The sequence below is a fragment of the Larimichthys crocea genome, chromosome XII (genome assembly GCF_000972845.2).
Source record: "Larimichthys crocea isolate SSNF chromosome XII, L_crocea_2.0, whole genome shotgun sequence".
In the NCBI taxonomy this organism is placed as follows: domain Eukaryota; kingdom Metazoa; phylum Chordata; class Actinopteri; family Sciaenidae; genus Larimichthys; species Larimichthys crocea.
In genome coordinates, this window is record NC_040022.1 from 15,323,098 (window position 1) to 15,334,557 (window position 11,460).

Genomic DNA, 11,460 nt, shown 5'->3' on the forward strand with positions numbered 1-11,460 from the left:
ATGTCTATAACTTTCATATCTCCTCTTCTGACAGTGTCTCCTGCCAGTGCTGTATCAGAGCCTAGCTGTGATGTAATCAGTAAGGCCCAGAAGCTTCAAGATGAAGCTGAGCGGAGTTGGGCTCTGAGCCAGGCCTGTGCGTACTATCAGCATCGCTGCCCACCTGGTGAACTGGACAAGGAGAGCTGCATCAGGATCATGGGTGAGAGTTGCAGTGCCCGTGTCCTCCAGTGCAGCCTGCTTAGCACAATGCAGAACCTGGAACCGGCAACACAGACGCATGCACAGGGTGAGGGGATAATAAGCATTCATGCATTCATACAGAATATCCTTCTTTCTCTTTCAGTGAGGTCAGCAAAGAGGCTCCAGTACTCAATGTTTTTCTACAAAAAGACGATTTTGCTACTTTTTTGACCATGCGTGTCTCTGTCCCAGCAGCAGTGTGTGGTCAGAGGTCATCCACGGTGCAAAACATTACACAGCCTCGCTCCCGGATTGTGGGCGGCTCTCCTGCTCCTCCAGGCAGCTGGCCCTGGCTGGTCAACCTTCAGCTAGATGGTGGTCTGATGTGTGGAGGAGTTCTGGTGGACAGCTCCTGGGTGGTCACTGCTGCTCATTGTTTTGCTGGGTGAGTGTGTGTCTTTGTATGTGAGAAAAATAAGACCTTTGATTTGTCTAAAGCATTTCAGAATATTATACTCCTCTCACTCCCGGTTTGTCTTTTCTGACCTCAACAGCAGCCGTAGTGAGAGCTACTGGACCGCCGTGGTAGGGGAGTTCGACATCACCAAGACTGACCCTGATGAGCAAGTTCTTAAAGTAAACCGCATCATTCCTCATCCTAAGGTAACAATCCATATATATGTATATATATGTAGTACAATAAGGATGATATAGTACCAGTACCTTGGTCAACAACCAGATCAATCTGTCTTCAAGTCATTCAATCGATCAAACTTTCTCCACATCCTGCAGTTCAACCCAAAGACGTTTAACAACGATATAGCCCTGGTGGAGCTGACATCCCCAGTGGTCCTGTCCAACCGTGTCACCCCAGTGTGTCTCCCCTCTAGCATGGAGCCCCCTACTGGCAGTCCATGTCTGGTGGCAGGCTGGGGCTCCCTCTATGAGGGTAAGTGGGAGATGATTGACATGTATTTGAATTTTTCCTTTTTGACAGAATATGCAATATCATATAACATGGTGCATTTTTCTGTGTGTTCTCTACAGATGGCCCATCTGCTGACGTGGTAATGGAGGCCAAGGTGCCTTTACTGCCTCAGAGTACCTGTAAGAGTGCACTTGGCAAAGAACTGGTCACCAACACTATGTTGTGTGCTGGCTATCTCTCTGGAGGCATAGACTCCTGTCAGGTGGGCAGAACAACTTAATTTTCTTTTGTTTTACTTGGAAATTGTCTTCAGTTACTGAATTTAAATACCTTCAATCCACTGTATGTTTTAGGAACTAAATGTCCTATAAACAGTCCACAGATTAGCTTTTTTTTGTAAATGTTTGGTGGATTTTCTGTCATCTGTAGGGAGATTCTGGAGGCCCCCTGATCTACCAGGACCGAATTTCAGGTCGGTTCCAGCTTCACGGCATTACTTCCTGGGGAGATGGCTGTGGGGAGAAGGGCAAGCCAGGAGTCTACACACGAGTGTCTGCTTTCTCTGACTGGATTCAGGCTGAGATACAAAGTGAGTTTCAAGTAACAATAAAACACCATGGGAACCCAAATATTTAGATGCACAACATATGTCTAAGTGTTAAAATACTATTTACAATGCAACAATGTATGGCGCTTGTCTTTTAGAGACATTTGGAAGCAGGGAGCCCACATGTCCAGAGCTTCTGAAGACAACAGAAATGACAGAGGAGGAACAGAAATCTGAGTTCAGCTCTCTCTGTCGTTTCTATACCTTGACCTGCCCCCCTGATCAGTCTGCCAGTGCTTGCAGCCAAATGGCCGAGAACAAGTGCCTCACCCGCTTCAAAAAATGTCGTGAGTACACTTATTCAAAAGCTCTGCTTGGTGGTTAGAGAACAAAAACTAAATTATGGTGCTTTGAGGTTATTCACTAGAGGTTTCTAATCTGTTTCTCACAATCTGCCATCTAGAGTTGCGTTCCTTCCTGCAGACCCTGTTGGACTTGCTACAGAGGGCAGAGGACTACATCAGGGACAAAGTGGACTTGACCTTCTTCACCCAGACTTTGCCACAGCTGGTAGAGCACATCTACAGCACTGCTTTTACCCACACAAGAGAGAGGAGGGACCTGAGCCTGAGCCACGGTCTCACACAGATTGAAGGTACATGACTGACAGTTGACATTATTCCATCTTCTGTCCAAGCTTAATTACAAGCTCAATGACCATGCAAACACTCATTCACTTCCAGCAGTGTTTTGCAGTACAAAAGGTGCATTGTTATATTAAGACAATGTATTGTTGGTCACTATTGTAACAGGTGTTGTATGACTTGCAGAACAGCTAGGTGGAGCTGTGGTGCCAACAGAGGAGGGTCCTTCTCCAGCACGTCCAGCCTTATTCAGAGAAGTGGGACCCTCAGTGGATGACTGGGAGAAATATCTGAGAAACATGGCGGAGGACCTGGACAAACAACACGCTGACACATCCTTAGACATTTCCTCTGCACCAACAAGACAGGAGAACCACCTTTTCTTACAGGTAGAACATTCGTTGTATTTCTAGATGATGTTGCATCACATTAACCCCAACCCTATCACATCACATTATTTTGACGTATTCCCAGCACAATCTGATGTTTGAATATTCAGAAATACTTTGAAAAGTGCACAGCTATCTTAAGATGATCCCCCACAAAGGAGTTACAGCAGCACATAATAAGTACAGATAAATCTAGAGTAGTAGTGGTGAGGTTTGTTGATTAGGTTTTTATATAAGCACAGAAATGATACTTCTTTCTTCTTTCTAGATTCTTTCTTTTTTGAAAGGCAATTATAAAATATAGGATGTCACTAAAGCAGATGTAGACATGACATTAGGCATAATGTTTTGATGTGAATTTCTTTGAGGCTAAACAACTATACTTTTACATGTCATCTCCAGACAGAGGATTCGTCAGTGCATGAGCTGGAGGGAGAATTTCGATCTGTAATCTCGGCTCTGCACTCCAAATTGGACTCCCGAGCTGCTCCTCCTATTCTGCACTTGGACACGTTCTATCTCCAGGAGGAGTCTCCCAACAGTCCCCATTTTCCTTCTTCTTCTACTGCAGCACTAGACCACAACGAACCCTCCTCCTATTCCTCCCAGAAATCCCAGCAGCCGTGGTCACTTCTAATAGCCCTGATGAATGAATTTCAGAAATTAAGGACACAAGATGAAATCGTGACAGAAGATGTGTCACAAAGTGAAACCTTGTCTGATATAGATGCTTCTCGTGACATTGAATGGACCGCCACTTCTGAGGATTTTACTTTTGTTGAGAATGAAGACAGAGCCGAATTAAAATCTTCAGCGTTACCGCTTCCTGTGCAGTCAACAACTGTCGTCCAGCCGGTCACTGAGAGTGCTCACACTGAGGCGACTGCTGACCCCAGACAAACCGTACATGCTGTAAAGACTTTAAGTCTTCACAGGAAATACAGGAGCCTTCTTCACAAGAGGCAGATACCTGGGACCAGTGGGAAAAGTATGTTCCAGTTCTCACACACTTATAAAAAACACTCTTGTAATTACACTCCATGTAATATTTGGTCATGGGTAAATGTTATTTCTTAAATTAAATGTTTTTGTTTGTTCCTGTAGTTTGTCCTGGAGTTAGAGAGTCCTCACAGCAAGTCAGCCAAGTCAGAGACACTTACAGATGGGTCTTAAACATCCCACGCAAGAACCTACACATGAATTTCCAAGAGGTAAATAATCATTTAAGAAAGAGAAATTAAGTGAATGTGCACTGGTAAAAAGGATTTTTTTACTTGTGTATTAATCATCTTTCTCTGTCTCTCTGCTCGCTTGCTTCACTTTCGTTCAGGTTTTAGTTGATCTGAGTTCCAAGAACGATCGAGGACTTTACCAGGCTCGAGTCAAAGCAACAGTGGGAGGACGTCCTTTGACCTTCTACAGTCTTGTGGGCCTGGAGAATGAGTCATTCTACCGCAGTGTGCCAAGGATCATTGCTTTGGCACTGGAGGCGCTGAAGACTTAACTTTATCATAACAGTAAGAAGAATAAAAGAAAGACTGAGAGATGCACAAAGAGACCTGTTTGAAACGCACCAGAAACCCCCTCGTCATGAGACAGAGAGACGTACATAAAACGCACACTCGCAAAACTTTTTCTTCCGTCTCCTCTGAAAATCATTATTTTGTTTTCTCAATCTGAGAGTCTGACTTTGGCTCTGAATGAAAACACAGCCATGAATGTATCAATCAAACTATCGACCACCCATCATGCCACAGGACTTTTTTTGTATGTGGTTGGAGACGCAGCCTTGTCTAACTTATGAATCTGTACAAAATTATAAGTTATTCATGTTGTCTTTTGCAAAGGTTGAGCCTCTTGTGAAGCACACAGACTATATATATTATTCATGTTCTTACTTTATTCTTACCATATTTATTTGTATAGAGAAAAGCATTTGTATTTTTGTAAAAAAAAAACTAAAAAAACAATAAATCTATATATAATAAAATGGTTATTAATGGTATTGCATATTGTGCTGAATGTTAATCTATGATTATATAATGTTAGATTTAAGTGAGATATTCAAATAAGCTGACAGTCATGTTGCTAATCCTGCAGTATTTTGCTGCTGGTGTACAGCCATTCTGCCGAGACCCAAACATACTCCCGAGACAGGTTTTCAATGCTGACTGGTTCCTCTTGAGACCCCAGATTGACCTCAGACCCTTTAAGGGTACGCTTTCCCATCAACACAGCAGCTGCTGCACTGTGGTGACCAATACCTCCCACCTTCTCCCTGTCTTCACTCCTTATTTCCAGGACGGGGGAATTGTAACTGGACACAGAACTCAACTGACCTTTAAGGCCTCTTATTGTCTGATCTGAGTCAGAGCAATGCAAGTAAAACAACTGTCACTTGAGGAAGTGACACTCTGGATTCGTAGACAAGTGTTGACTTTTGTCCCCCCTCGCTGTGGTTGCCATGTTTCAGCCACTGATAGGCTGAATGATCCCAAATAAACCAAAGCAACTAAGTCCAAGCGCTAAAAGATATACAGGGATATGTGTGTAACAGCTGAGTAAACATACACACACACACACATACCTCTGTTGCAACACATCGACTCCTGCCTATGGCTTGTGTGTTTATGTGTGTGTGAGAAGTGTGCCAAATCATGGCAGGAAGTATTTTTGTGACGCGCACACACACATGGTAAAGAAATGCCATAAATGTGCTACCAACCTCCACAGGGCCCGGTCAGTCATCTCAGAGGGTGTGCTGTAAATGGGTGAGACTTATCACCTGTTTTCTTGTCCACTGTACGGCTCTTTCAACTTTCTGGCTTACAGACACACACAGTGTTGCTGCTGTCTCCAACTTTTTATTCTGTCAGTCTGCAGATAAACATCTAACCATGGCTTCTAATGGGAAAAATAGCTTATTATAGATCACTGCTGTGCTAAATATATATTACTTTGTTCACGTGGATGTCTGAATGACATAGCCAGGTGGACTGAACACACTGCTTTAATGGTGTACGTTGACACCGGGGGGCAGCCATGTACTGTACTGAGTACAATGCCTAAACTATGTGCATGTCATGTTCCCAGTGTGTGTGTGTGTGTGTGTGTGTGTGTGTGTGTGTGTGCGTGCGTGTGTGTGTGTGTGTTGTGACAGCTGGTTATGCAGTACTGGAAATACACTCTTGAATTTAACTCTAACAATCATCAACCCCCCCAACAACACCCAACCCATTCCTCTAAACCTTAACCCTCCCATCAGCCCGAGCCTCGACTTTTTCTGGGAAAACACACACACACACACACACACACACACAAAACGAGTGCCAGCATCAAGTAGTGCCCATGTGTATCAGCTCAGTGATAATATCTTCGTCTGGGAGTACAAACACACATATTAATGGATTCTGGACCTCCGCTCTCTCTGTCGCTCTTCGTAAGGGTGTTTATGATTTCTGCCACAGGTAGGAACGCTGGCTTATCAAACCTGCTACCACATTTGGAAGAAATAATCTTGTTAGTTTCTGTTGCTTTGCACGGTGTGGTGTGAATTTGTCTGATTGTCAGATTTATATTGAATTAAGTGCAACATAAATGTATATATAAATAACCATCCAGCTGTAATAAAGTGAATTATTAATAGTTTGAATAGAACATAGAACTTTTTACTCATCAGTAGCAGGGAAATGTTCAACTATTCTGTGTGTGCTCTGAAGTACAATCCATTGTTTGTATGGGAAATCAAAGACTTGCTGATTTCAGTTTCACACAGGTATTTGCTGTGATATTCAATACAAAGGGTTTAAAATTACTGTAATACTAGACACCAAACAAGCACTAGCAGCACTTGTTTGTGGTTGGTAATTTTGCCAACTGTGCCAAAAAGCCACTTATAGAGGTCTTCAGCTTGCTTTAGTTAGTTTGCTCACTCAAACAGGTTTGTCTTACACTTCATGAAATGTGTTTTTACAAAATTTTAAAATACATAGACAGAATATTTCGTATTTATTTCTGTTCCGGTGTATTCGAACAAAGTCTCTTGTTATTAAAAAATGGAGAGTGTGTTATCAAATACAGGCCGGCTAAGAAGGTGATCAACACTAAGTACACTAAGGATGAGCTGGAGTACCAGGAGGTGGTCGTCTTCTTCATCTGCTGAATGGAAATACATAGAAACAATGTTTCTTCTTTATTTCTGTGGAGTCCAACAAAGTCTACTGGAAGTTAAACTGAGATCGTTATTTGAAAAGGTCATGAACTCATGACCTTTACAAGCTTACAGCTCCAAACAATGGGTCCTACATTTCCCATAATGCAGCAGCATCATTAATCATGCCCACATCTTTTACCTTTACACCTCTGACAGCAAAAATAACCCTGCTGACATCATTATGATATTGATTTTGGTAACCTCTCCCCAGAGCCACAGGAGACATTATACAGCTGTATTTGATCACTGTATACATCTTTATTTTTGCTATACTCACACTGTTTACACTGTTCATACTTGTTATATTGCTACATTTACACTGTAAATCTTTCATATTTGCCATACTTTTCTAGATCTTTTTATACTGTATATATTTTATATTTCTTGTTTATTGCTTGTTTGCACCAGGGAAATGAGGGAAACAGTATTTCAATTTTCTGTATGTTCTGTACAGTGGCAGTGATGATTGACTTGACTTGACTTGACATGATGGGAAATATGGACTTAATATTTAAAACTGATGGAGTGTCCCTCTACTTGAGTTTGGTGTCTCTTGTTTTAGTCTTTCATATTATTGTCTTGGCCTGACCTCTGTGCGGTTTGTCTGCAGCTTCAGCAGTCAACCTTGAGGGGGAACTCTTCAAGGATTTGATGAGGGGCTACAACAAGAACGTCCGACCCATGGAGAAGAGTGGTGACATCACTCAGGTGGACATCAAGATGACACTCACCAACCTCATCTCTCTTGTGAGTCAAGTTCAGTCTGGTGTTTTTGATGAGTTACCACTGTGAGTTAACACTGTTAATTAAACTATTCTCACAGAATGAAAAGGAGGAGGCCCTGACGACGAGCGTCTGGATAGAAATGGTAATTTTACACTTTGCAATGATTTAACATAGTATATTTGCAAGACATGGGCCAAAATCACACACATAGTTTTTCTGTATCTAGCAATGGTGTGACTACAGGCTCAGATGGGACCAACCACTCAGGTCAGCTCTGTATGGGAACATCACCTCTGAGCTGCGAGTCCCGTCCAAAAGCATCTGGCTGCCAGACGTTATATTGGAGAACAAGTGAGTGTCTAACCATTGGGGACACATTGTTTTTAAAAAATAAATGAAGTAAAAGACTCCTAGAAAAAAAGTATTTATTGTAAACATGACATTTAGACAAACATTCATTTAGGTAGATTTAGCCGATAGGGCCTATAATAGCATGAAGATTTGTGCAAGTGAAGTGCATCAATGCTTTTAACAAGCACACCTTTAATATTACAATGTAGTATGCATATGTACAATGTAAAAACAATGCGTCAACAATGTGTGTGAGTTTAAATAGACCGGCAAATGTCTGTTTCCCTCTGCCCTGACCTGTGCACAGTGTGGATGGACAGTTCGAGGTAGCATATTACTGCAATGCACTGGTGTCTCCTAATGGATGTGTGTACTGGCTGCCTCCTGCCATCTACCGCAGTGCGTGTGCCATCACTGTCAACTACTTCCCCTTTGACTGGCAGAACTGCACCATGGTCTTCCGGTGAGTAGAAACGGGATGTGTTTGAAGTTCTAGTATGAAAATGTTTAGGTTCAAAATATCTCTCAAATTTGTTGTCTTGATGACAAAGATCTTAAGTTACCTGCTGTTACAAATTTTGCAGTAATTTAGAATTTAGTGAAAGAAAATAGTGTTATAGATATATTAATACCTACGTATTAGTTACGTATTAGTCCCATAGTAATAATTATACCGGTGATGCATAATGGAGAACAAGGTGCAGGTGTGTTGTCTGATTTGAGCCATTTTAGCTTAAACATTTAGTTCAGCTCCACCAGTTATAACCCAGCAATATACAGAAGACTTTCAAACAAATTACTTTGTTAAATTTAAAAAATTCACAGACTTTTGTTGGTGGCTAATTTAATTTCTAATCGGGTAGGGATGCTTTCGGAAACTTGGACATTTGACCCTCAATTCACTTGTCTGGATTCTTTGTGTTTCAGTAGCATTCACAGCCTCCAACCTGCAACAATTCTCCCTCGCGGCCCCTTTTCACTCTGCTGTCTTGTAAAATTAAATAAATGGCTGTGTTTGTTGCCGTGACAGACCATATTTCTTCTCCAGCTCCCGGACTTACAGTGCTAATGAGATCGAATTGCATCTCAAAGAGGAGGATAACCACACATTGGAGTGGGTGGATATTGACCCGGAGGCTTTTACAGGTAAGCAACATTTAAATAATCAAAATAAAAAAGAATCACTATGACTATCTAAATGTGCTTCTGCATTTTAAAACAGAATGAAAGACTCTAATTTTGGTGTTGTTAGAAAATGGAGAGTGGGTTATCAAACATAGGCCAGCTAAGAAGGTGATCAACCATCAGCACACTAAGGATGAGCTGGAGTACCAAGAGGTGGTCTTCTTCCTTGTCATCCAGAGAAAGCCCCTCTTCTACATCATCAACATCATCGCTCCCTGTGTGCTCTTCTCATCCCTCTGCCTCCTTGTCTACTACTTACCTGCCAAAGGTCTTTGTCTTCATTTTGTGTACCCAAAAGCCTAATCTCAGATAGTCAGACCTCTGTCATATCAAATCTCATCCAAGTCTGGAGGAATCTTGTAACTTAGACATCATCACGATTTTCTCAAGACCTTCATGAGACTGATAACACAGAGGTTTGGCTCCATGAGTCTCACAATAAGTCATTAGTATCTGTTTTCATAAACACAAACCCTCACTACTACTGACTGAATATTGGTTTGAGTTTCCAGCTGGTGGTCAGAAGTGCACCATGTCTATTGCCACCCTTCTGGGCCAAACTGTGTTCCTCTTCCTAATCGCTAAGAAGGTTCCAGAGACTTCGAGGGCAGTGCCTCTAATTGGCAAGTAGGTTCATGTGATCGCCTTAAGATTTCAGTCCAACCTCTGCTGATCTGAAACAGTTTTAAAAAGATGTGTTGAATGATATATTTGAACATTTGACTGCAGGTATTTGATGTTTGCGATGTCAGTGACCACCATGGTAGTGATGAACTGTGTGATAGTCCTCAACGTCTCCCTGAGAACTCCAAACACTCACATAATGACAGACAAAGTCCGAAAGGTGAGACTGTGGCCAAACCAAACTATTTCCTTCTCTCAATCTAACTTCCATTAGGAAGCTACTGAATGAACATACTGTGAAGTCAACACATGACTGTTTGCCACTGGATTAACCCCTGACCCTGTGTCCTTTTCAGATTCTTCTAAACATCCTGCCTCGGCTGCTGAGGATGCAGATGCGACCCTGGACACCGAACAGCACCTTAGGAACCATAAACGGTGAAACTCTGGCTACGCACAAGAACGGTGTGCTTTTGGTCCCCTGCCGACGACGCAGCTCCATGACTCTCATTGTCAAGGCGGAGGAATATGTGATGAAATGTGCCCGGTCTGAACTTATGTTTGCCAGACTCAAAGAAAGAAACGGATTGATGAAATCAGTATTAGAGAAGCTACGTAAGTAATTGAATGAGTTCACATGTACTAAAGTGCACATGAAAGTGTGTTTAGCCTTGTAAACACATGAATATCTGGCCTGTTTTGTACACAGATGATGGGCTGGAGGGGGGTACAGCTGAGCACCTCAGTACCAGTCTGGCAAAGGCCTCTCCAGAGCTGAAGAAGTGTGTGGCCTCCTGCAAACACATAGCTGAGACTGCAAGGCAACAGAACAACTTCCAGAATGTAAGCTCTACATTTTCACATAGTCTCATCTTCTCAAGTTTGAATCAACATCAGTTTTAATAATAATCTCTCCTTTTTCTATCCACAGGAGAATGAAGAGTGGTTCCTGGTTGCCCGGGTGATCGACAGGGTTTGCTTTATTGTCATAGCGCTGGTGTTTTTTATCGGCACAATCGGGATCTTCTTGATGGGCCATTTCAACCAACCTCCCTCCTCACCTTTTATTGGGGATCCCAAGAAGTATCTCCCACCAATAAACAATCTCACTGATCTAACTGAGACAGACTTCTTGGGATGAACCAAGAGAAAATCTCTGGATTTTATACCTTATTATCCCTAAAGTGGAAATCTCATGGCATCCCTTTCGTCAGTGATCTTTCACTAATGACTGGGACACAGAGAGGATGGAGAAGATACATACAGCTGTGTGTAATGTGGGTCTGTGGACGATAACAAACTCAAAAACTCTTGTTTATGGTGATAATGGGTCCACTGTGGTTGCCACGCTTGATCTGTGATGACATGTACTGGTATCAGCTGTGACTGATTGTTTGGGGTTGTTGCCAGCTCAGTGTTTGCTATAAGTTTACTTTTTCACCTGCTGTGACTTTGATAAAACTCAAGGCCATCGTGATTAACTGCATGAGCCAAATGTGCCAAAAGGAAGTTTTTATCAATAAAAGTACTACTGTAATCCTGTGATTGCACACTGTCGGAAATTTCTTAATCCTCCTGTGTTTGGCACCTTTTTCGAGGCAGATAGAGAGCACTGACACCCCCAAAACACAGACCCAGTGCACAGTCCCCCACCCCTGGAAGCAGGATTT

General features: G+C 42.3%; 2 protein-coding genes across 3 annotated transcripts; both read left to right on the forward strand.

The window, feature by feature from the left end:
- prss56 (serine protease 56) lies at positions 1 to 4,551 on the forward strand. The gene is made up of 12 exons (XM_027284995.1): positions 1 to 289; positions 439 to 628; positions 738 to 846; positions 976 to 1,132; positions 1,231 to 1,373; positions 1,541 to 1,700; positions 1,817 to 2,005; positions 2,122 to 2,313; positions 2,489 to 2,691; positions 3,094 to 3,679; positions 3,796 to 3,902; positions 4,022 to 4,551. Exons 1-12 carry the CDS (start codon positions 1 to 3, stop codon positions 4,193 to 4,195), a joined length of 2,499 nt encoding a protein of 832 aa, XP_027140796.1. The 3' UTR covers positions 4,196 to 4,551.
- Positions 4,552 to 5,907: 1,356 nt separating this feature from the next.
- On the forward strand, positions 5,908 to 11,316 carry chrng (cholinergic receptor, nicotinic, gamma). Of its 2 annotated transcripts, none has more exons than XM_019262135.2 (12): positions 5,908 to 6,158; positions 7,515 to 7,651; positions 7,728 to 7,772; positions 7,857 to 7,981; positions 8,289 to 8,444; positions 9,012 to 9,127; positions 9,234 to 9,434; positions 9,679 to 9,793; positions 9,896 to 10,010; positions 10,147 to 10,405; positions 10,500 to 10,633; positions 10,722 to 11,316. In XM_019262135.2, exons 1-12 carry the CDS (start codon positions 6,095 to 6,097, stop codon positions 10,929 to 10,931), a joined length of 1,677 nt encoding a protein of 558 aa, XP_019117680.1. In that variant the 5' UTR covers positions 5,908 to 6,094; the 3' UTR covers positions 10,932 to 11,316. The 2 variants fall into 2 exon arrangements, with proteins under 2 accessions (XP_019117680.1, XP_010749208.2); XM_010750906.3 differs by having other exon boundaries at positions 5,909 to 6,158; positions 9,030 to 9,127.
- The last annotated feature ends 144 nt before the right edge of the window (positions 11,317 to 11,460 follow it).

What these genes read in the sequence shown, in the direction of transcription:
- prss56 (XM_027284995.1), top strand. Translation starts at nt 1, where the DNA reads ATGTCTATAACTTTCATATCTCCTCTTCTGACAGTGTCTCCTGCCAGT. An exon ending in CTGGGGCTCCCTCTATGAGG is followed by an intron (nt 1,133 to 1,230) that starts GTAAGTGGGAGA and finishes TGTTCTCTACAG; the next exon opens with ATGGCCCATCTGCTGACGTG. An exon ending in GAGGCATAGACTCCTGTCAG is followed by an intron (nt 1,374 to 1,540) that starts GTGGGCAGAACA and finishes TGTCATCTGTAG; the next exon opens with GGAGATTCTGGAGGCCCCCT.
- chrng (XM_019262135.2), top strand. Translation starts at nt 6,095, where the DNA reads ATGGATTCTGGACCTCCGCTCTCTCTGTCGCTCTTCGTAAGGGTGTTT. An exon ending in ATCAGTATTAGAGAAGCTAC is followed by an intron (nt 10,406 to 10,499) that starts GTAAGTAATTGA and finishes TTTTGTACACAG; the next exon opens with ATGATGGGCTGGAGGGGGGT. An exon ending in AACAGAACAACTTCCAGAAT is followed by an intron (nt 10,634 to 10,721) that starts GTAAGCTCTACA and finishes TTCTATCCACAG; the next exon opens with GAGAATGAAGAGTGGTTCCT.